The sequence below is a fragment of the Oncorhynchus clarkii genome, chromosome 17 (genome assembly GCF_045791955.1).
Source record: "Oncorhynchus clarkii lewisi isolate Uvic-CL-2024 chromosome 17, UVic_Ocla_1.0, whole genome shotgun sequence".
Lineage (NCBI taxonomy): Eukaryota > Metazoa > Chordata > Actinopteri > Salmoniformes > Salmonidae > Oncorhynchus > Oncorhynchus clarkii.
In genome coordinates, this window is record NC_092163.1 from 83,694,219 (window position 1) to 83,718,715 (window position 24,497).

Consider the following 24,497-nt stretch of genomic DNA (forward strand, 5'->3'; position numbering starts at 1 on the left):
AGTCAGTTGTACAACAGCCTTCTGCTACTAGGTTATAGAGAAAGGGAAAGGGGGATACCTAGTCAGTTGTACAACAGCCTTCTGCTACTAGGTTATAGAGAAAGGGAAAGGGGGATACCTAGTCAGTTGTACAACAGCCTTCTGCTACTAGGTTATAGAGAAAGGGAAAGGGGGATACCTAGTCAGTTGTACAACAGCATTCTGCTACTAGGTTATAGAGAAAGGGAAAGGGGGATACCTAGTCAGTTGTACAACAGCATTCTGCTACTAGGTTATAGAGAAAGGGAAAGGGGGATACCTAGTCAGTTGTACAACAGCCTTCTGCTACTAGGTTATAGAGAAAGGGAAAGGGGGATACCTAGTCAGTTGTACAACAGCCTTCTGCTACTAGGTTATAGAGAAAGGGAAAGGGGGATACCTAGTCAGTTGTACAACAGCATTCTGCTACTAGGTTATAGAGAAAGGGAAAGGGGGATACCTAGTCAGTTGTACAACAGCCTTCTGCTACTAGGTTATAGAGAAAGGGAAAGGGGGATACCTAGTCAGTTGTACAACAGCATTCTGCTGCTAGGTTATTTTTTTATTTCACCTTTATTTAACCAGGTAGTCTAGTTCAGAACAAGTTCTCATTTGCAACTGCGACCTGGCCAAGATAAAGCATAGCAGTGAGAACAGACAACACAGAGTTACACATGGAATAAACAAAACATACAGTCAATAAGACAGTAGAACAAAAGAAAACAAAAAGTATAAATACAGTGAGTGCAAATGAGGTAAGTTAAGGCAATAAATAGGCCATGGTGGCGAAGTAATTACAATATAGCAATTAAACACTGGAATGGTAGATCGGCAGAAGATGAATGTGCAGGTTGAGATACTGGGGTGCAGAGGAGCAATATAAATAAATAAATACAGTATGGGGATGAGGTAGATAGATAGATAGATAGATAGATAGATAGATAGATAGATAGATAGATAGATAGATAGATAGATAGATAGATAGATAGATAGATAGATAGATAGATAGATAGATAGATAGATAGATAGATAGATAGATAGATAGATAGATATCGGCATCTGCCTTGCTCAGGGGCAGAACGACAAATATTTACATTGTAGAGAGCACTAATGATAATGCATGACTTGATCAATGTCTGTCTGTCTGTCTGTCTGTCTGTCTGTCTGTCTGTCTGTCTTTCAGAACTGTGGGACTACTCTGCCTCTGAGAGGTCCTGGTCCTCTCACTGTGTTCGTCCCGACCAACGATGCTGTGGACAAGTTCAGAGACGGCAGGCTGATTTATATGCTGTTCCATGTGAGTACTAATACTATACTATATACGTGCATGCTGTACCACGTGAGTACTACCGTGTACTGCTGTACAGTGCATTGGAAAATTATTCAGACCCCTTCCCTTTTACCACATTTTGTTACGTTACAGCCTTATTCTAAAATCGATTAAATAATTGTTTCCCTCATCAATCTACACACAATACCCCATAATGACATCACAATACCGCATAATGACATCACAATACCCCATAATGACATCACAATACCCCATAATGACATCACAATACCCCATAATGACATCACAATACCCCATAATGACATCACAATACCCCATAATGACATCACAATACCCCATAATGACATCACAATACCCCATAATGACATCACAATACCCCATAATGACATCACAATACCCCATAATGACATCACAATACCCCATAATAACAAAATGAAAACTTATTTTTAGATTTTTTTTGCAAATGTATTAATAATAAAAAACAGAAATACGTTATTTACGTAAGTATTAACACCCTTTGCTATGAGAAATACAGCTCAGGTACATCCTGTTTCCATTGATCATCCTTGAGATGTTTCTACAACTTGATTGGAATCCACCTGTGGTAAATTCAAATAATTGGACATGATTTGGAAAGTGTTAGAATTGCGTAAATTCGAATCTGGTATCAGGATAAATATAACAATGAGTCACCGATTGTGTACTATGTATTATTTATTAGCTAAGTAATAAATGGCAAATGCAACTTTCGTATATACGGGCTCACTGTAATACCACGCAGGGCAGAACAGAGAACTGACAAGATGTACGTAAACAGTGTTCTTATACTGTGATAGACATTGTTCCAACCCGTCTGTTGGCCTATCACAGTAGAGGCTGGGCGTGGTTTAAACTTGCTCAGCCTATTGCAGGTGCTCAGGCTGTTCCCCGCCTCTTGGCGCTTCTTGGAGTCCTCCCTCCGTCGATGTATAGATTCTCACTGTTCTGGTATCGCAGCCTAGTTAGAACAGTTGCTCAGTTCCTGCTATTGTGTTGTTCAGTATTTTTCCATCTCAGTTAAACCTCGTGATGACCACCCCTCCCTATCACAACTTTGTAAGATACAGCAAGTCACACCATGTGCTCAATATTGTTACATCCAAACACAAGGACAAAGCATCTGCTGGGCTGTTATCTACAGTTTTGCAACATGCAGGTCACACCATGTTAGTCAGTTCTTGTCACACACACACACAAACAGGCAAGTAGATGTAGCAAGCAGTTGTTTACTCTCATGATTATGCTCAAGTGCACAAATGCAGATACCTCACACAACCAACATCAGATAATATTTCATCATATATATATGGTAATGGCTATAATGTAAAATACAGGATCCCACAAAAGGCACACACCTGTCTATATAAGGTCCCACAGTTGACAGTGCATGTCAGAGCAAAAACCAAGCCACGAGTGCACCAAAAATATTTTGCAGAATTGAAGGTCCCCAAGAACACAGTGGCCTCCATCATTCTTCAATGGAAGAAGTTTGGAACCACCAAGACTCTTCGTAGAGCTGGCCGCCCGGCCAAACTGAGAAATTGGGGGGAGAAGGACCTTGGTCAGGGAGGTGACCAAGAACTCGATGTTCACTCTGACAGAGCTCCAGTGTTCCTCTGTGGAGATGGGAGAACCTTCCAGAAGGACAACCATCTCTGCAGAACTCCACCAATCAGGCCTTTATGGAGTGACCAGAGTGACCAGACAGAAGCCACTCCTCAGTAAAAGGCACATGACAGCACACTTGGAGTTTGCCAAAAGGCACCTAAATGACTCTCAGACCATGAGAAACACAATTCTCTGGTCTGATGAAACGAAGATTGACCTTTTTGGCCTGAATGCCAAGCGTCACGTCTGGAGGAAACCTGGCACCATCCCTACGGTGAAGCATGGTAGTGGCAGCATCATGCTGTGGGGATGTTTATCAGAGACTAGTTGGGATCGAGGGAAGGATGTCGGGAGCAAATTACAGAGAGATCCTTCATGAAATCCTGCTCAAGAGCGATCAGGACCTCAGCCTGGGGCGAAGGTTACCCTTCCAACAGGACAACGACCCTAATCACACAGCCAATACAATGCAGCAGTGGCTTCGGGACAGGTCTCTGAATGTCCTTGAATGGCCCAGCCAGAGCTCAAACATCGTTGGAGAGACCTGAAAATTGCTGTGCAGCGATGCACCTCATCCAGCCTGACAGAGCTTGAGGCTCGAGACATCTCAAGGCTGCAATGGCTGCCAAATGCGCTTTAACAAAGTACTGAGTAAAGGGTCTGAAAACTTCTGTAAATCTAATATTTCAGTTTATTTTATTTTATTTTATAAATTAGCAAAAATGTCTAAACTTGTTTTTGCTTTGTCATTATGGTGTATTAGGTGTAGATTGAGGGAAAAACACACTTTTATCCATTTTAGAATAAGGCTGTATCGTAACAAAATGTGGAAAAAGTGAAGGGGTCTGAATACTTTTCGAATTCACTGTATATATTGATATATAGGATGTCATTTACTACTACTGTCGATGCTATATTATACTATATATACTATTTTCAAAAGTAAAACGATATAAAGGTAATATGGTGTCATTTGGGAAGCTGTATTTTAATCCACAGTAATGTGATGTGAATGTGATGTGAATACTAGTGATATCCCAGTGACCGCACAGTATTCCCAGTGACCCTACAGTATTCCCAGTAACCATGCAGTATTCCCAGTGACCGTACAGTATTCCCAGTGACCCTACAGTTTTCCTAGTGACTGTGCAGTATTCCCAGTGACACTACAGTATTCCCAGTGACCGTACAGTATTCCCAGTGACTCTACAGTATTCCCAGTGACCATGCAGTATTCCCAGTAACCGTACAGTATTCCCAGTGACCCTACATTATTCCCAGTAACCATGCAGTATTCCCAGTGACCCTACAGTTTTCCCAGTGACTGTGCAGTATTCCCAGTGACCATACAGTATTCCCAGTGACCGTACAGTATTCCCAGTGACCCTACAGTTTTCCCAGTGACTCTACAGTATTCCCAGTGACCGTACAGTATTCCCAGTGACCCTATAGTTTTCCCAGTGACCATGCAGTATTCCCAGTGACCCTATAGTATTCCCAGTGACCCTATAGTATTCCCAGTGGCCCTACAGTATTCCCAGTGTGAAACTGTTCAATGTTCTCTGTTCTCCCCCTCTGAAGGCCCAGAACAAGCTTCAAGAGCTACTGAAACAACATATCTACTCCCAGGCTGCGGTAAGCACTTTTACCACATGTTACAAGAGCTCATGTTACAGTTGGGATCTGAACCCCGGTCTCCAGCATGGAAAACCACTTCACATGTTACAGGTGGGATCTGAACCCCGGTCTCCAGCATGGAAAACCACTTCACATGTTACAGGTGGGATCTGAACCCCGGTCTCCAGCATGGAAAACCACTTCACATGTTACAGGTGGGATCTGAACCCCAGCATGGAAACCCACTTTACAGGTGGGATCTGAACCCCGGTCTCCAGCATGGAAACCCACTTTACAGGTGGGATCTGAACCCCGGTGTCCAGCATGGAAAACCACTTCACATGTTACAGGTGGGATCTGAACCCCGGTCTCCAGCATGGAAAACCACTTCACATGTTACAGGTGGGATCTGAACCCCGGTCTCCAGCATGGAAACCCACTTTACATGTTACAGGTGGGATCTGAACCCCGGTCTCCGGCATGGAAAACCACTTCACATGTTACAGGTGGGATCTGAACCCCGGTCTCCGGCATGGAAAACCACTTCACATGTTACAGGTGGGATCTGAACCCCGGTCTCCGGCATGGAAACCCACTTTACATGTTACAGGTGGGATCTGAACCCCAGCATGGAAACCCACTTTACATGTTACAGGTGGGATCTGAACCCCGGTCTCCAGCATGGAAACCCACTTTACAGGTGGGATCTGAACCCCGGTCTCCAGCATGGAAACCCACTTTACAGGTGGGATCTGAACCCCAGTCTCCAGCATGGAAAACCACTTTACATGTTACAGGTGGGATCTGAGCCCCGGTCTCCAGCATGGAAACCCACTTTACATGTTACAGGTGGGATCTGAACCCCGGTCTCCAGCATGGAAAACCACTTTACGTGTTACAGGTGGGATCTGAACCCCAGTCTCCAGCATGGAAACCCACTTTACAGGTGGGATATGAACCCCAGTCTCCAGCATGGAAACCCACTTTACAGGTGGGATCTGAACCCCGGTCTCCAGCATGGAAAAACACTTTACATGTTACAGGTGGGATCTGAACCCCGATATCCGACGTGAAAAACCAATTTACAAAATTGTACAAAACTTATCATGTTGTTGATGAGGACATCTTTCTGAATGCACCCTTTAAAATGGGCTCCACTCAAACAGACATGTTTAAAACTCTAAATGCTTGTTGCCAAAACGTGTAAATTCTTAAATAATCTCTGCTACTGTTAAACAACGTTAAAACATTAACACTACCACAGTGAGTGATGGATTCCAGTTTCCAGTTAAACTAGCATTGGACCCCTGCACCTAAATACATTTGATTAGGAGTTACTGAGTCGAACACAGCTATTACTTTCTGTTTCGATCCTTGCCTATGGAGCACAGCTATTACTTCCTGTTACGCTCCTTGCCTATGGAGCACAGCTATTACTTCCTGTTACGCTCCTTGCCTATGGAGCACAGCTATTAATTATTGATTCTATCTCTGTAGTTGACCGTGGACCAGCTGGCAAGCATGGGTCTGATTCAGACTATGGCCAATCAGATCCTACTAGTCAACCTCACCAACGATGTAAGTTCTGCTATTTCAAGACGGGATGCTTCCCAAGTGACACCCTATTCCCTATAGGGCCCTGGTCAACAGTAGTACTACACCCTATTCCCTATAGGGCCCTGGTCAACAGTAGCACTACACCCTATAGGGCCCTGGTCAACAGTAGCACTACACCCTATTCCCTATAGGGCCCTGCTCAACAGTATCACTACACCCTATTCCCAATAGGGCCCTGGTCAGCAGTAGTGCCAGCAGCATACCACCCTGCATACCTCTGCTGGCTTGCTTCTGAAGCTAAGCAGGGTTGGTCCTGGTCAGTTCCTGGATGGGAGACCAGATGCTGCTGGAAGTGGTGTTGGAGAACCAGTAGGAGGCACTCTTTCCTCTGGTCTAAAAAATATATATCCCAATGCCCCAGGGCAGTGATTGGGGACACTGCCCTGTGTAGGATGCCTATTACCTATAGGGCCCTGGTCAACAGCAGTACTATTCCCTATAGGGCCCTGGTCAACAGTGGTACTACACCCTATTCCCTATAGGGCCCTGGTCAACAGCAGTACTACATCCTATTCCCTATAGGGCCCTGGTCAACAGTGGTACTACACCCTATTCCCTATAGGGCCCTGGTCAACAGTAGTACTACTATCTATTCCCCAGCAGTACTGGGGAATAGGGCCCTGGTCAACATAGTACTACACCTTATTCCACATAGGGCCCTGGTCAACATTAGTACTACACCCTATTCCACCCTATTCCACATAGGGCCCTGGTCAACATTAGTGCACTATATTAGGAACAGGGTGCCATTTGGGAGACACCGGGGTCTTTTCTATAAAATAGTGTTGAATCTAAAAGGGATAACTAAAGGATAGGTTGATCATGAGCTTTACTGTTTACTTGAATTGTAATTTCATTGTGATTTGTTAAAGGGGAGGGTCACTATTTTATAACATAATGTTAGAGACATTGGATCACTTTCAGGATTAAAAACCATCTATCATAAATTATACAATTCTGAAGTTCCCTTTTAAGGACATCTCCATTGTGTCTGACAGGGCCTGGTGCTGCTGGGCGGGAAACCTCTTCAGATTACTAATATTATGGCATCCAATGGAGTGATCCATATGATTGACGGGGTTCTAGTCCCGCCCTCGATCGTCCCCATCCTGCCTAAGAGATGTGATGTCACAGAGAACAAAATCATTGTGGTAGGTGGAAACATTCTGTTCTGTTCTATTCTAGTCTATTCTAATTGAAAAATGACTGTGGCATTGTGATGTTGTTTGTGTGTCCGTTCTCCAGGGCCCGTGTGTGAGGTGCAGCTATCTCTATGAGTCACATTGCCCCGAGGGAAGCATAGAACTGGTAAAATAATCACAGCAATGTTTTCTATTCCTCTCATGAAGGTGGCTGGCTGTTAAAGACCTGTGCCTGCTATCCTTGATGCAGTGAAAAGATCCTAAGCTTCTGCTACATCTTTTTGAGTGTGGCTCTATGTCTGGATCTCTATTCAGCTCATGGCCTGTATCATTATACAAAGTAGTTCTTACTCATTTTTAAATACCAGCTACATAAACAATGACACATATTTGTAATGATTTGTCTACACTCAAATCTAATGAAATGTTTATTTGTCATATGCCTGCACAGGATACAACTATTTATATTAGTTCTGTTGGTAACGACCCTGTTAGGTAACGACCCTGTTAGGTAACGACCCTGTTAGGTAACGACCCTGTTAGGTAACGACCCTGTTAGGTAACGACCCTGTTAGGTAACGACCCTGTTAGGTAACGACCCTCTTCTGTTGCTAATAAGATACGGTACTTATTGTTGTTTCTGTACCACAGCATAGTCACATGAAGGATTGTGACTATCAGGCATATCCATTCAACCCCACGCTCAATAAAGGTTGTGCTAAATACTGCAACACTACTATTGAGGTAAGTCCTCCTGGTTCTTTTTCCTCGTTAAGCTCCTGGTTCATTTTCCTGGCTCTGCTCTTGGTTCTTTTCCTGGCTCAGCTCTTAGTTCTTTTCCTGGCTCAGCTCTTGGTTATTTTCCTGGCTCAGCTCTTGGTTCTTTTCCTGGCTCAGCTCTTGGTTCTTTTCCTGGCTCAGCTCTTGGTTATTTTCCTGGCTCAGCTCTTGGTTCTTTTCCTGGCTCAGCTCTTGGTTCATTTCCTGGCTCAGCTCTTGGTTCTTTTCCTGGCTCAGCTCTTGGTTTTTTCCTGGCTCAGCTCTTGATTCATTTCCTGGCTCAGCTCTTGGTTCTTTTCCTGGCTCAGCTCTTGGTTCATTTCCTGGTTCAGCTCTTGGTTCATTTCCTGTATCTTTTTCATTCATCATGTAGAGAGAGAGAATGATATGTCTGGTATGTTTATAGCAATATCTTCTTTCTGAAGAATAAAGTAAAGAAAGAGATTAAATACAAACATGATGTTAACACATAGTTTCGGTTAGGATGACAACAGACTTGCGGACCAAATGACACCCTATTCTTTAAATAGTTCACTACTTCTGACCAGAGCTTTGTGGAGCCCTACGGAGCCCTATGGAGCCCTATTAAGCCCTACGGAGCCCTATGGAGCCTTATGGAGTCCTGTGGAGCCCTATGGAGCCCTATGGAGTCATGTGGAGCCCTACAGAGCCCTATCGGTCCCTATGGGCCATGGTCAAAAGTAGTGCACTACACAGGGAATAGGGTGCGTTTGAAACCCTGCAGTCTCAGTGAGTGATTTGATTCTGTTGAGTTTCAGCGAGCAGAGTGTTGCAGTGGGTTCTATGGACCTGAGTGTAAAACGTGTACAGGAGGTTTCCAGACACCCTGTTATGGCAAAGGCACTGTAAGTAAAAGACTCTATCTGCCTAGCAAGTCGTTCTCTCAGCAGTCTGACAAGCACGCACTCACGCATGCGCACACACACACAAGATGGAAAGAAAGAGCCATACTGTTTGGTTACTGTCTTACGAACGCCGACCCAACTTTGCAATTTTGTTAAATTCATTTGCCGTTTATCTTCAATGTATCAGCAATATTTTCTTATGATCTACAAAAACTTTTGAACATCAGGTAGGCAGTTACTAACCGCAATTCTGGCTTCGACTTCGACTCATCTGACTTCGACTCATGGCCTCTTTGTGTACCTCCGACCCAATCTTCGAGCTGCCCAACAGGAAACGCCAGTGGAAAAGAGGAAGGAGAGCTAAGTGAGACCAAGGTGAAGGGAAAACCAGCCACCACTTTCGTCCATCCCAGTTTCCTAGTCACTTTGAAAAATAAGACGGAAGACCTCAGATCGCGGATATGCTATCAACGAGACTCTCGTAACTGCAATGTTCTCCGTTTTTTTGCTGAAACATTGCTTTCGGACAACCCCCTCCATGGCTGGATTCTCCATTCACCGAGCGGACAGTGGATTCAGGGACATTCGTTATTCACTGTGTCATTATTTCTATTGTAATGATCTTTAACTCTGAATTGTTGGAAAAGGCCCCGTCAGTCAGCATTTCACTGTTCATCTACACGTTGTTTACCAAGCATTTTCTAAAAGGGGTCTGTCTCTTCATCAACAATAACATGTGACTGCAGACTCTAGCTCAGTAGATACTAGTCTGTAGTCTCAGTCTGTAGTCTCAGTCTGTAGTCTCAGTCTGTAGTCTCAGTCTGTAGTCTCAGTCTGTAGTCTCAGTCTGTAGTCTCAGTCTGTAGTCTCGGTCTGTAGTCTCGGTCTGTAGTCTCAGCCTGTAGTCTCAGTCTGTAGTCTCAGTCTGTAGTCTCAGTCTGTAGTCTCAGTCTGTAGTCTCAGTCTGTAGTCTCGGTCTGTAGTCGCAGTCTGTAGTCTCAGTCTGTAGTCTCGGTCTGTAGTCTCGGTCTGTGGTCTCAGTCTGTAGTCTCAGTCTGTAGTCTCAGTCTGTAGTCTCAGTCTGTAGTCTCAGTCTGTAGTCTGTTTGTAGTCTCAGTCTGTAGTCTCGGTCTGTAGTCTCAGCCTGTAGTCTCAGTCTGTAGTCTCAGTCTGTAGTCTCAGTCTGTAGTCTCAGTCTGTAGTCTCAGTCTGTAGTCTCGGTCTGTAGTCGCAGTCTGTAGTCTCAGTCTGTAGTCTCGGTCTGTAGTCTCGGTCTGTGGTCTCAGTCTGTAGTCTCAGTCTGTAGTCTCAGTCTGTAGTCTCAGTCTGTAGTCTCAGTCTGTAGTCTGTTTGTAGTCTCAGTCTGTAGTCTCAGTCTGTAGTCTCGGTCTGTAGTCTCAGTCTGTAGTCTCAGTCTGTAGTCTCAGTCTGTAGTCTCAGTCTGTAGTCTTGGTCTGTAGTCTGTTTGTAATCTCTGTCTATAGTCTCTGTTTATAGTCTCAGTCTGTAGTCTGTCTATAGTCTCAGTCTATAGTCTGTCTATAGTCTGTCTATAGTCTCAGTCTCTAATATCAGTCTATAATCTCAGTCTGTCTATAGTCTGTCTGTAGTCTGTCTATAGTCTCAGTCTATAGTCTGTCTATAGTCTGTCTATAGTCTCAGTCTATAGTCTGTCTATAGTCTCAGTATATAGTCTGTCTAGAGTCTCAGTCTGTAATATCAGTCTATAGTGGAAGTCTCCACCGATTATTCTCCAATCGTGGAATACCTGATGGTCAAATGCTAACCCTTCTACCTCCTGAGAGTTTCCATGTGTTACTGTGACTGCTGTATACAGTGAGTGTAGAAAACATTATGAACACCTGCTTCCTCCATGGCATAGACTGACCAGGTGAATACAGGTGACAGCTGTGGCCCCTTATTGATGTCACCTGTTAAATCCACTTCAATCAGTATAGATGAAGGGGAGCAGACCAGTTAAAGATAGATGTTTAAGCCTTGAGACAATTGAGACATGGATCGTGTCTGTGTTCCAATCAGAGGGTGAATGGACAAGACAAAAAAAACAGCAGCAACGGTGCTGGGGTTTTCAAGCTCAACAGTTTCCCATGTGTATCAAGAATGGTCAATCACCAAAAGGACTATATTATTATTATTATTATTTATATTATTATCTATATTATTATTATCTAGAATATTATCTATATTATTATTATTATTTATATTACTATCTATATTATTATTATCTATATTATTATTATTATTATTATTATTACTATCTATATTATTATTATATAGAATATTATCTATATTATTATTATTATTTATATTACTATCTATATTATTATTATCTATATTATTATTATTATTATTTATATTACTATCTATATTATTATTATTATTATTATTTATATTACTATCTATATTATTATTATTCTTATTTATATTATTATCTATATTATTATTATCTAGAATATTATCTATATTATTATTATTATTTATATTACTATCTATATTATTATTATATAGAATATTATCTATATTATTATTATTATTTATATTACTATCTATATTATTATTATTATTTATATTACTATCTATATTATTATTATCTATATTATTATTATTATTATTTATATTACTATCTATATTATTATTATTATTATTTATATTACTATCTATATTATTATTATTATGATGATTTATATTACTATCTATATTATTATTATTATTATTTATATTACTATCTATATTATTATTATCTAGAATATTATCTATATTATTATTATTATTTATATTACTATCTATAATATTATGATCTATATTATTATTATCTATATTATTATCTATATTATTATTATTTATATTACTATCTATATTATTATTATTATTATCTATAATATTATTATTATCTATATTACTATCTATATTACTATCTAGATTATTTTTACCTCTATTGTTATCTATATTACTATCTATATTATTATCACTACTGCATTGAGGGAAAGAGCTCAATAAAATAATTTCACTGTACTGTTTTACACCTGTTGTATCCTATGCACATGGTGAATAGACTTTGAAACTTGAAACGCATACCATTTTAACCATCATCACGTCCTGTCTCCATGTCTTTGACCTGTGACCTTTCTATGTGTGTGTAGTGTTTTGATGGTATCCATGGTAACGGGTCGTGTCGCTGCGAGGAGCGCTTCAAGGGGATCGCCTGTCACATCTGTTCCGACCCCAACAAACACGGAGAGAAGTGTGACCAGGGTGGGTATGAGTTACACTTTATAGTGCCCTATTCCCTATAGTGTGTACTACTGTTGACCACGCCCCCCGCCCCCCCCCCAAAAAAAAAGTAGTGCACTATATAGGGAATAGGATGCCACTTGGGACACAGTAAAATATAATTTACCCAGTCCTGTTGTATCTAATCCCCATATGGAGCTGGTGCACCATAGAAAGGGCCATTTCACATTTCTCTCCTTGATTAAAAATCATGGTCAAATCTGACTTAAAAACCCTTATCTTGTTTCTCCCCCCTCCCCCCTCTCTCTGTCTCCCCTCTTTCCTCTCTTTCTCCCTCCCTCTCTCCTCTTCCTCCCCCCTCCCCCCTCTCTCTGTCTCCCCTCTTTCCTCTCTTTGTCCCTCCCTCTCTCCTCTTCCTCCCCCCTCCCCCCTTTCTCTGTCTCCCCTCTTTCCTCTCTTTGTCCCTCCCTCTCTCCTCTTCCTCCCCCCTCCACCCTCTCTCTGTCTCCCCTCTTTCCTCTCTTTGTCCCTCCCTCTCTCCTCTTTCTCCCCCCTCCCCCCTCTCTCTGTCTCCCCTCTTTCCTCTCTTTGTCCCTCCCTCTCTCCTCTTTCTCCCCCCTCCCCCCTCTCTCTGTCTCCCCTCTTTCCTCTCTTTGTCCCTCCCTCTCTCCTCTTTCTCACCCCTCCCCCCTCTCTCTGTCTCCCCTCTTTCCTCTCTTTGTCCCTCCCTCTCTCCTCTTCCTCCCCCTCCCCCCTCTCTCTGTCTCTCCTCTTTCCTCTCTTTGTCCCTCCCTCTCTCCTCTTTCTCCCCCCTCCCCCCTCTCTCTGTCTCCCCTCTTTCCTCTCTTTGTCCCTCCCTCTCTCCTCTTTCTCCCCCCTCCCCCTCTCTCTGCCTCCCCTCTTTCCTCTCTTTGTCCCTCCCTCTCTCCTCTTTCTCCCCCCTCCCCTCTCTCTGCCTCCCCTCTTTCCTCTCTTTGTCCCTCCCTCTCTCCTCTTTCTCCCCCCTCCCCCCGCTCTCTGTCTCACCTCTTTCCTCTCTTTGTCCCCCCCCTCGTCGTCTCCAGATTGCCGCTGTCTCCATGGTGTGTGTGATAACCGCCCAGGCAGTAAGGGTGCATGTAGAGGGGGCTCCTGCCTGGAGGGTTACTCTGGAGACTACTGTGATAAGGAGGCTAAGGCCTGTAACTCTGATGGTCTTTCTGAACACTGCCATGTCCACGCCTTCTGCAGCTTCACCGGCAGCCACACCACGTCAGTATTACTTACTTAGCTTACTTATTGCTAGGCAAAGGGCCTCAGTCAGTGCTCTAATGTGCCTCAGTCAGTGCTCTAAAGGGCCTCAGTCAGTGCTCCAAAGGGCCTCAGTCAGTGCTCCAAGGGGCCTCAGTCAGTGCTTCAAAGGGCCTCAGTCAGTGCTCTAAAGGGCCTCAGTCAGTGCTCCAAGGGGCCTCAGTCAGTGCTCCAAGGGGCCTCAGTCAGTGCTTCAAAGGGCCTCAGTCAGTGCTCCAAAGGGCCTCAGTCAGTGCTCCAAGGGGCCTCAGTCAGTGCTCCAAGGGGCCTCAGTCAGTGCTCTAATGTGCCTCAGTCAGTGCTCTAAAGGGCCTCAGTCAGTGCTCCAAAGGGCCTCAGTCAGTGCTCTAAAGGGCCTCAGTCAGTGCTCCAAAGGGACTCAGTCAGTGCTCCAAGGGGCCTCAGTCAGTGTTCCAAGAGGCCTCAGTCAGTGCTCCAAGGGGCCTCAGTCAGTGCTTTAAAGGGCCTCAGTCAGTGCTCTAGTTGGACTCAGTCAGTGTTCCAAGGGGCCTCAGTCAGTGCCCTAAAGGGCCTCAGTCAGTGCTCCAAAAGGCCTCAGTCAGTGTTCCAAGGGGCCTCAGTCAGTGCTCTAAAGGGCCTCAGTCAGTGCTTCAAGGGGTCTCAGTCAGTGTTCTAGTTGGACTCAGTCAGTGCTCCAAAGGGCCTCAGTCAGTGCTCCAAAGGGCCTCAGTCAGTGCTCCAAAGGGCCTCAGTCAGTGCTCTAGTTGGACTCAGTCAGTGCTCCAAGGGGTCTCAGTCAGTGCTTTAAAGGGCCTCAGTCAGTGCTCTAGTTGGACTCAGTCAGTGCTCTAGTTGGACTAAGTCAGTGCTCTAGTTGGACTCAGTCAGTGCTCTAGTTGGACTCAGTCAGTGCTCTAGTTGGACTCAGTCAGTGCTCCAAGGGGTCTCAGTCAGTGCTCTAGTTGGACTCAGTCAGTGCTCTAGTTGGACTCAGTCAGTGCTCTAGTTGGACTCAGTCAGTGCTCCAAGGGGCCTCTTTCAGTGCTTTAAAGGGCCTGTGTGAGTAGTGTAACGTTATAGATGTTTTACCCCATAACTAGTGTGTGTGTGTCCCTGTGTCTAACATATGTGTGTGTGTCCCTGTGTGTAACAGATGTGTGTGTGTCCCTGTGTGTAACAGATGTGTGTGTGTGTGTCCCTGTGTGTAACAGATGTGTGTGTCCCTGTGTAACAGGTGTGTGTGTGTCCCTGTGTCTAACATATGTGTGTGTGTCCCTGTGTCTAACATATGTGTGTGTGTGTCTGTGTAACAGGTGTGTGTGTGTCCCTGTGTCTAACATATGTGTGTGTGTCCCTGTGTGTAACAAATGTGTGTGTGTGTCTGTGTGTAACAAATGTGTGTGTGTGTCTGTGTGTAACAAATGTGTGTGTGTGTGTGTGTGTGTGTGTGAGTGTGTGTCCATGTGTGTAACAGTTGTGTGTGTGTGTGTGTGTGTGTGTCTGTGTGTGTGTGTGTTTCCCTGTGTGTAACAGATGTGTGTGTGTGTGTGTGTGTGTGTGTGTGTGTGTGTGTGTGTGTGTGTGTGTGTGTGTGTGTGTGTGTGTGTGTGTGTGTGTGTGTGTGTGCGCGTGCGTGCGTGCGTGCGTGCGTGTGTGTGTGTGTAACAAATGTGTGTGTGTAACAGATGTGTGTGTGTTTCTTCAATTTATCTGTCTATGTTATTGTCTGTCTATGTTATTAATAATAATAATGTTATTATTATCTATATCTCTATTATTAACATGTGTGTGTGTCCCTGTGTGTGACAGGTGTGAGTGTATGTCGGGGTATGAAGGAGATGGACACTCCTGCATCCTGGTCAACCCCTGCCTGAAGGCTGACAGAGGAGGCTGTGATGTTAACGTAAGACTCAGGACCCCACCAAAATGGCACCCTGTTCCCTATTTAGTGCACAACTTTTTACTAAGGCCCATGTGGATTTCCTGTTTAGTCCTTCCTGATTACAGGAATCTCTCAATCGGGTTGTGGGAATAGTTAATAACGGACGTTAACCGTATTGGTGTATTATAATAACCCTCTCCTCTGAGGTCCAGTGTGTTACCATATCCTCTCTGAGGTCCAGTGTGTTATCATATCCTCTCTGAGGTCCAATGTGTTATCATATCCTCTCTGAGGTCCAGTGTGTTACCATATCCTCTCTGAGGTCCAGTGTGTTACCATATCCTCTCTGAGGTCCAGTGTGTTATCATATCCTCTCTGAGGTCCAATGTGTTACCATATCCTCTCTGAGGTCCAGTGTGTTACCATATCCTCTCTGAGGTCCAGTGTGTTACCATATCCTCTCCTCTGAGGTCCAGTGTGTTACCATATCCTCTCCTCTGAGGTCCAGTGTGTTATCATATCCTCTCTGAGGTCCAGTGTGTTACCATATCCTCTCCTCTGAGGTCCAGTGTGTTACCATATCCTCTCTGAGGTCCAGTGTGTTACCATATCCTCTCCTCTGAGGTCCAGTGTGTTACCATATCCTCTGCTCTGAGGTCTAGTGTGTTACCATATCCTCTCCTCTGAGGTCCAGTGTGTTACCATATCCTCTCTGAGGTCCAGTGTGTTATCATATCCTCTCTGAGGTCCAGTGTGTTACCATATCCTCTCTGAAGTCCAGTGTGTTACCATATCCTCTCCTCTGAGGTCCAGTGTGTTACCATATCCTCTCTGAGGTCCAGTGTGTTACCATATCCTCTCTGAGGTCCAGTGTGTTACCATATCCTCTCCTCTGAGGTTCAGTGTGTTACCATATCCTCTCCTCTGAGGTCCAGTGTGTTACCATATCCTCTCGGAGGTCCAGTGTGTTACCATATCCTCTCCTCTGAGGTCCAGTGTGTTACCATATCCTATCCTCTGAGGTCCAGTGTGTTACCATATCCTCTCTGAGGTCCAGTGTGTTACCATATCCTCTCCTCTGAGGTCCAGTGTGTTACCATATCCTCTCTGAGGTCCAGTGTGTTACCATATCCTCTCCTCTGAGGTTCAGTGTGTTACCATATCCTCTGCTCTGAGGTCCAGTGTGTTACCATATCCTCTCTGAGGTCCAGTGTGTTATCATATCCTCTCTGAGGTCCAGTGTGTTACCATATCCTCTCCTCTGAGGTCCAGTGTGTTACCATATCCTCTCCTCTGAGGTCCAGTGTGTTACCATATCCTCTCTGAGGTCCAGTGTGTTATCATATCCTCTCTGAGGTCCAGTGTGTTACCATATCCTCTCTGAAGTCCAGTGTGTTACCATATCCTCTCCTCTGAGGTCCAGTGTGTTACCATATCCTCTCGGAGGTCCAGTGTGTTACCATATCCTCTCCTCTGAGGTCCAGTGTGTTACCATATCCTCTCCTCTGAGGTCCAGTGTGTTACCATATCCTCTCCTCTGAGGGCCAGTGTGTTATCATACCCTTCTCCTCTGAGGTTCAGTGTGTGTACTCAGGGCCAGCTAACGTGTAGTGTGTTGTATGTCCATCTCTCTCCTCAGGCCCAGTGCGAGAACTCAGGGCCAGCTAACGTGTCATGTGTTTGTAACGAGGGCTGGACAGGAGACGGCCTGATCTGTACTGAGGTGGACAACTGTCTCCTGGAGACCAGAGGTGGCTGCCATAAGGATGCAGACTGCAAGTCTCTAGGACCAGGACAGGTATGTATGGTTCGGCTGCTAAACAGATTTCTGCTAGCGCCTGAGGCTGGTCTAACGGGTAATACCATCGCCAGCATCAAATACAGTTGAAATGGGAAGTTTACATACACTTAGGTTGAAGTCATTAAAACTTGTTTTTCAACCACTCCACAAATTGCTTGTCAACAAACTATTGTTTTGTCGGTTAGGACATCTACTTTGTACATGACACAAGTAATGTTTCCAAGAATTGTTTACAGACAGATTATTTCACTTATAATTCACTGTATCACAATTCTAGTGGGTCAGAAGTTTACATACACTAAGTTGACTGTGCCTTTAAACAGCTTGGAAAATTCCAGAAAATGATGTCATGGCTTTAGAAGCTTCTGATAGGCTAATTGACATAATTTGAGTCAATTGGAGGTGTACCTGTGGATGTATTTCCAGATCAGATCATGTGACACTTAGATTGCACACAGGTGGACTTCATTTAACTAGTTATATGACTTCTGAAGGTAATTGGTTGTACCAGGTCTTATTCAGGGGCTTCATATCAAAGGGGGTGAAAACATATACGCTCAAGTTTTCCGTTTGGATTTTTAAAAAATAATTTAAACAAGTAATTTTTGATCAAAATCAAAATATATTTAAATTACAGGTTGTAATGTAACAAAATCGGAAAAATGCCAAGGGGAGTGAATTATTTCGCAAGGCACTGTATGATGGCTTGTTACACAATGAAAAGTCCCTAGTGGACTAACCCGATATGATGGCTTGTTACACAATGAAAAGGGGGTGGGGGAAGAAAGAGAGGGGGAAGGAGAGACAAAGGAATTCAACTATCGTACTTGGTCTCAGAGTGTCTGTTAGAACATATCTTCCAGAGGTCACCATGTGCTTTGTAGTCGTAACTTCTTGGTCTCAGAGTGTCTGTTAGAACATATCTTCCAGAGGTCACCATGTGCTTTGTAGTCGTCTCAGAGTGTCTGTTAGAAGAGATCTTCCAGAGGACACCATGTCCTTTTGTAGTCGTAACTTCTTGGTCTCAGAGTGTCTGTTAGAGCAGTTCTTCCAGAGTTCACCATGTGCTTTGTAGTCATAACTTCTTGGTCTCAGAGTGTCTGTTAGAGCAAATCTTCCAGAGTTCACCATGTGCTTTGTAGTCGTAACTTATTGGTCTCAGAGTGTCTGTTAGAGCAAATCTTCCAGAGGTCACCATGTGCTTTGTAGTCGTAACGTCTTGGTCTCAGAGTGTCTGTTAGGATAGATCTTCCAGAGGTCAACCTGGCATATTTTGATATGTTAATTCTTTAGGAGTCCTTTATAAGCCCCCATCTTTTTGGCATAATGTCTGTGCTCAAATGGGCGTGATTACAGACTGGCTAAAACTTTAGTTGAAAAACAATTATCTCATTTAGAAGGCTAAACTCACTTTTCATCTTCTCACAAAGAGTTTAATATTTAATCATATAAGTTCCACAACATTTAGATGTATAACCTGGATGTATACATTTGTAGAGTTACCATTATTTGGTTATACTGTCCTTAATGATATCACAAAACAACAACTTATTTGACATGATTGTTCTTTAAGTCCCTCCTGACCATTTCCCACATTATTTACGTTAGAAATATTGTTTCAATGTCCAACCTTGGATGTTGTAGTTTTGGCAGGAGGAATCTCCATGTATCAAAAGGGTTCTTTCCCCTCAATCCTGCATGGTCAGGGAGAGACAGTTCCTACACTGTATTTAATACCGTCATAAAACTGTCCAGCACCATACCTCCATCCCTCCCTCTGTGGGACAGAGAGGGTGCTGTAGAGCTGACCCACTGTAACCTGGATCCTCACAGGAGAGTCATGACATGCTGTTAAGAAGGAAGGGCAGCGCTTTATTATGGACAGTCTTCTCCCCAACTTAGCTACTGTTGTGTCAATATGTTTTTACCATGACAGTTTACAATCCAGGGTTAATCCAAGCAGTTTAGTCACCTCAACTTGCTCAATTTCCACAATTTTTATTACGAGATTTAGTTGAGGTTTAGTGAATGATTTATCCCAAATTCAGTCAACATGGGCCAGCAACCCCATGGAATGCTTTTGACACCTTGTAGATTCCATGCCATGACTAATTGAGGCTGTTCTGGGGGCAAAAGGGGATGCGACTGAATATTAAGATGTTCCTAATGTTTATTGAAGTCAGTGTATATTTATCCCTTTGACGGATAATGACATTTTATACTTCAACTACTACTAGCACCTCAAAGTCTGTCTCTTCAACTACTACTAGTACCTCAAAGTCTGTCTCTTCAACTACTACTAGCACCTCAAAGTCTGTCTCTTCAACTACTACTAGTACCTCAAAGTCTGTCTCTTCAACTACTACTAGTACCTCAAAGTCTGTCTCTTCAACTACTACTAGTACCTCAAAGTCTGTCTCTTCAACTACTACTAGTACCTCAAAGTATGTCTCTTCAACTACTACTAGTACCTCAAAGTCTGTCTCTTCAACTACTACTAGTACCTCAAAGTCTGTCTCTTCAACTACTACTAGTACCTCAAAGTCTGTCTCTTCAACTACTACTAGTACCTCAAAGTCTGTCTCTTCAACTACTACTAGTACCTCAACGTCTGTCTCTTCAACTACTACTAGTACCTCAAAGTCTCTCTTCAACTACTACTAGTACCTCAAAGTCTGTCTCTTCAACTACTACTAGTACCTCAAAGTATGTCTCTTCAACTACTACTAGTACCTCAAAGTCTGTCTCTTCAACTACTACTAGTACCTCAAAGTCTGTCTCTTCAACTACTACTAGTACCTCAAAGTCTGTCTCTTCAACTACTACTAGTACCTCAAAGTATGTCTCTTCAACTACTACTAGTACCTCAAAGTCTGTCTCTTCAACTACTACTAGTACCTCAAAGTCTGTCTCTTCAACTACTACTAGTACCTCAAAGTCTGTCTCTTCAACTACTACTAGTACCTCAAAGTCTGTCTCTTCAACTACTACTAGTACCTCAAAGTCTGTCTCTTCAACTACTACTAGTACCTCAAAGTATGTCTCTTCAACTACTACTAGTACCTCAAAGTCTGTCTCTTCAACTACTACTAGTACCTCAAAGTCTGTCTCTTCAACTACTACTAGTACCTCAAAGTCTGTCTCTTCAACTACTACTAGTACCTCAAAGTATGTCTCTTCAACTACTACTAGTACCTCAAAGTCTGTCTCTTCAACTACTACAAGTACCTCAACGTCTGTCTCTTCAACTACTACTAGTACCTCAAAGTCTGTCTCTTCAACTACTACTAGTACCTCAAAGTCTGTCTCTTCAACTACTACTAGTACCTCAAAGTCTGTCTCTTCAACTACTACTAGTACCTCAAAGTCTGTCTCTTCAACTACTACTAGTACCTCAAAGTATGTCTCTTCAACTACTACTAGTACCTCAAAGTCTGTCTCTTCAACTACTACTAGTACCTCAAAGTCTGTCTCTTCAACTACTACTAGTACCTCAAAGTCTGTCTCTTGTGATCTCAGAGTGTACCTGTAAGAGGGGTTGTCTGTCTGTCTGTCTGTCTGTCTGTCTGTCTGTCCGTCCGTCCATCCGTCTCTTGTGTTCTCAGAGTGAGTGTACCTGTATGAGGGGTTTACATGTCTGTCTGTCCGTCTCTTGTGTTCTCAGAGTGAGTGTACCTGTATGAGGGGTTACATGGGAGATGGGACAGTCTGTGATCTCATCAACCCTTGTCAGAAAAACAACGGAGGATGCCATTCTCTGGTTCGTATATATCTTTAATTTAAGTGTCACCTTTTATCCCCACACAAAGTAATGTATTGTATTTGTGTGTATGTCCCAAATGGCACTCTATTCCCTACATAGAACATTACTTTAGACCACAGCCCTATGGAACCCTATTCCCTACATAGAACATTACTTTAGACCACAGCCCTGTGGAACCCTATTCCCTACATAGAACATTACTTTAGAGCACAGCCCTGTGGAACCCTATTCCCTACATAGAACATTACTTTAGACCACAGCCCTGTGGTAATAGGGTGACACTTGGGACAGAGCCGTATAGTGTTTTTGGAATAGACTGGAATGCCGTTTTGCATAAGCTGTTGTGTCTGTTTTAAACCTCCATCTCCTCTCAGATTGTCTGTTTTAAACCACCATCTCCTCTCAGATTGATTGTGTCTGTTTTAAACCTCCATCTCCTCTCAGATTGTCTGTTTTAAACATCCATCTCCTCTCAGACTGTCTGTTTTAAACCTCCATCTCCTCTCAGATAGTCTGTTTTAAACCTCCATCTCCTCTCAGATAGTCTGTTTTAAACCTCCATCTCCTCTCAGATTGTCTGTTTTAAACCTCCATCTCCTCTCAGATTGTCTGTTTTAAACCTCCATCTCCTATCAGATTGTCTGTTTTAAACCTCCATCTCCTCTCAGATTGTCTGTTTTAAACCTCCATCTCCTCTCAGATTGTCTGTTTTAAACCTCCATCTCCTCTCAGATTGTCTGTTTTAAACCTCCATCTCCTCTCAGATTGATTGTGTCTGTTTTAAACCTCCATCTCCTCTCAGATTGTCTGTTTTAAACCTCCATCTCCTCTCAGATTGTCTGTTTTAAACCTCCATCTCCTCTCAGATTGTCTGTTTTAAACCTCCATCTCCTATCAGATTGTCTGTTTTAAACCTCCATCTCCTCTCAGATTGTCTGTTTTAAACCTCCATCTCCTCTCAGATTGTCTGTTTTAAACCTCCATCTCCTCTCAGATTGATTGTGTCTGTTTTAAACCTCCATCTCCTCTCAGATTGATTGTGTCTGTTTTAAACCTCCATCTCCTCTCAGATTGTCTGTTTTAAACCTCCATCTCCTCTCAGATTGTCTGTTTTAAACCTCCATCTCCTCTCAGATTGATTGTGTCTGTTTTAAACCTCCATCTCCTCTCAGATTGATTGTGTCTGTTTTAAACCTCCATCTCCTCTCAGATTGTCTGTTTTAAACCTCCATCTCCTCTCAGATTGTCTGTTTTAAACCTCCATCTCCTCTCAGATTGATTGTGTCTGTTTTAAACCTCCATCTCCTCTCAGATTGTCTGTTTTAAACCTCCATCTCCTCTCAGATTGTCTGTTTTAAACCTCCATCTCCTCTCAGATAGTCTGTTTTAAACCTCCATCTCCTCTCAGATAGTCTGTTTTAAACCTCCATCTCCTATCAGATTGTCTGTTTTAAACCACCATCTCCTATCAGATTGTCTGTTTTAAACCTCCATCTCCTATCAGATTGTCTGTTTTAAACCTCCATCTCCTATCAGATTGTCTGTTTTAAACCTCCATCTCCTCTCAGATTGTCTGATATTTGCCGCTCTTTATCATGTTCCTTCTAGCTTGATTCTTACCAGCCACCAAAGGATAATGTATATGAGCCTGCCTTGTTCAGCTCACCTAAGGATAATGTATATGAGCCTTCCTTTTTCAGCCCACCTAAGGATAATGTATATGTGCCTGCCTTGTTCAGCCCACCTAATGATAATGTATATGAGCCTGCCTTTTTCAGACCGCCTAAGGATAATGTATATGAGCCTGCCTTGTTCAGCCCACCTAAGGATAATGTATATGAGCCTGCCTTGTTCAGCCCACCTAAGGATAATGTACATGAGCCTGCCTTGTTCAGCCCACCTAAGGATAATGTACATGAGCCTACCTTGTTCAGCCCACCTAAGGATAATGTACATGAGCCTGCCTTGTTCAGCCCACCTAAGGATAATGTACATGAGCCTGCCTTGTTCAGCCCACCTAAGGATTATGTTTATGAGCCTGCCTGGTTCAGCCCACCTAAGGATAATGTACATGAGCCTGCCCTGTTCAGCCCACCTAAGGATAATGTATATGAGCCTGCCTTGTTCAGCCCACCTAAGGATAATGTACATGAGCCTGCCTTGTTCAGCCCACCTAAGGATAATGTACATGAGCCTGCCTTGTTCAGCCCACCTAAGGATAATGTACATGAGCCTGCCTTGTTCAGCCCACCTAAGGATAATGTATATGAGCCTGCCTTGTTCAGCCCACCTAGGTTTCCTAGAGTCCTTTATGCGTAGTAAAGTGTTGTTGTGGTTTGACGTCCTCAGGCTAAGTGTAAGTCAGCGGATGGAGAAAACATCATCTGTGTCTGTCCAGAAGGGTACGTTGGAGACGGAGTCACATGCTACGGGACGATGCTAGAGGTAGGCTATACCATACCTGTGGTACCTGGGGTTGTATTCATTAGTCTGACACTGTTGCAAAACGTTTTGCACCGTAGCAAGTAAAATTGCAACGGAAAACAAAAAAACAAAAAGTGTTCGTTGGACAAATTCAGGTAGGGTTTCCTTCTGTGTGCTTCCCCTGCCTTACCTAGACAGGTTGCGTTTTGGTACTGTTTCACTGACTGTTATTGTGCTGACTTGTTTTGTTTGTTAGGAACTGGACATGAATACCAATCTGTATGGTTTTTACCGCCTGATACAGGTCTGTAGCTGTCTATCTTTTTTTACTTTTCTTTTGGCTCTAACTCTCTCCATATCATTTAAGATGTATTTGTATTTCTGCACATCATATTCAGTGTCATCAGAAAGTATTCATACCCCTTGACTTATACCACATTTTGTTGTTACAGCCTGAATTGATGAAGTATATCATTTTCTCATCCATCTACACACCATAACCCATAATGACAAAGTTAAAACATGCTTTTAGACATTTTAGCATATCTATTGAAAATTAAATACAGAAATATCTAATTTACGTAAGTATTCACACCCCTGAGTCAATACTTTGTAGAAGCACCATTGGCAGTGATTACAGCTGTGAGTGTTTCTGGGTAAGTCTCTAAGAGTCATTACAGCTGTGAGTGTTTCTGGGTAAGTCTCTAAGAGTCATTACAGCTGTGAGTGTTTCTGGGTAAGTCTCTAAGAGTCATTACAGCTGTGAGTGTTTCTGGGTAAGTCTCTAAGAGTCATTACAGCTGTGAGTCTTTCTGGGTAAGTCTCTAAGAGTCATTACAGCTGTGAGTCTTTCTGGGTAAGTCTCTAAGAGTCATTACAGCTGTGAGTCTTTCTGGGTAAGTCTCTAAGAGTCATTACAGCTGTGAGTGTTTCTGGGTAAGTCTCTAAGAGTCATTACAGCTGTGAGTGTTTCTGGGTAAGTCTCTAAGAGTCATTACAGCTGTGAGTCTTTCTGGGTAAGTCTCTAAGAGTCATTACAGCTGTGAGTGTTTCTGGGTAAGTCTCTAAGAGTCATTACAGCTGTGAGTGTTTCTGGGTAAGTCTCTAAGAGTCATTACAGCTGTGAGTGTTTCTGGGTAAGTCTCT

General features: G+C 43.3%; 1 protein-coding gene across 2 annotated transcripts in view; it reads left to right on the plus strand.

The window, feature by feature from the left end:
* Positions 1 to 24,497, plus strand: part of LOC139371469 (stabilin 1) — a 300,518-nt gene that overhangs the window by 37,890 nt on the left and 238,131 nt on the right. For both annotated transcript variants that reach the window (XM_071111910.1, XM_071111908.1), the window contains exons 14-27: positions 1,202 to 1,315; positions 4,538 to 4,591; positions 6,071 to 6,151; positions 7,189 to 7,341; positions 7,436 to 7,498; positions 7,984 to 8,076; positions 8,892 to 8,978; positions 12,140 to 12,251; positions 13,295 to 13,481; positions 15,291 to 15,384; positions 17,003 to 17,161; positions 20,829 to 20,924; positions 23,277 to 23,372; positions 23,608 to 23,655. In XM_071111910.1, coding sequence (XP_070968011.1) covers positions 1,202 to 1,315; positions 4,538 to 4,591; positions 6,071 to 6,151; positions 7,189 to 7,341; positions 7,436 to 7,498; positions 7,984 to 8,076; positions 8,892 to 8,978; positions 12,140 to 12,251; positions 13,295 to 13,481; positions 15,291 to 15,384; positions 17,003 to 17,161; positions 20,829 to 20,924; positions 23,277 to 23,372; positions 23,608 to 23,655 — 1,437 coding nt within the window. The remainder of the gene's footprint in view (positions 1 to 1,201; positions 1,316 to 4,537; positions 4,592 to 6,070; positions 6,152 to 7,188; positions 7,342 to 7,435; positions 7,499 to 7,983; positions 8,077 to 8,891; positions 8,979 to 12,139; positions 12,252 to 13,294; positions 13,482 to 15,290; positions 15,385 to 17,002; positions 17,162 to 20,828; positions 20,925 to 23,276; positions 23,373 to 23,607; positions 23,656 to 24,497) is intronic.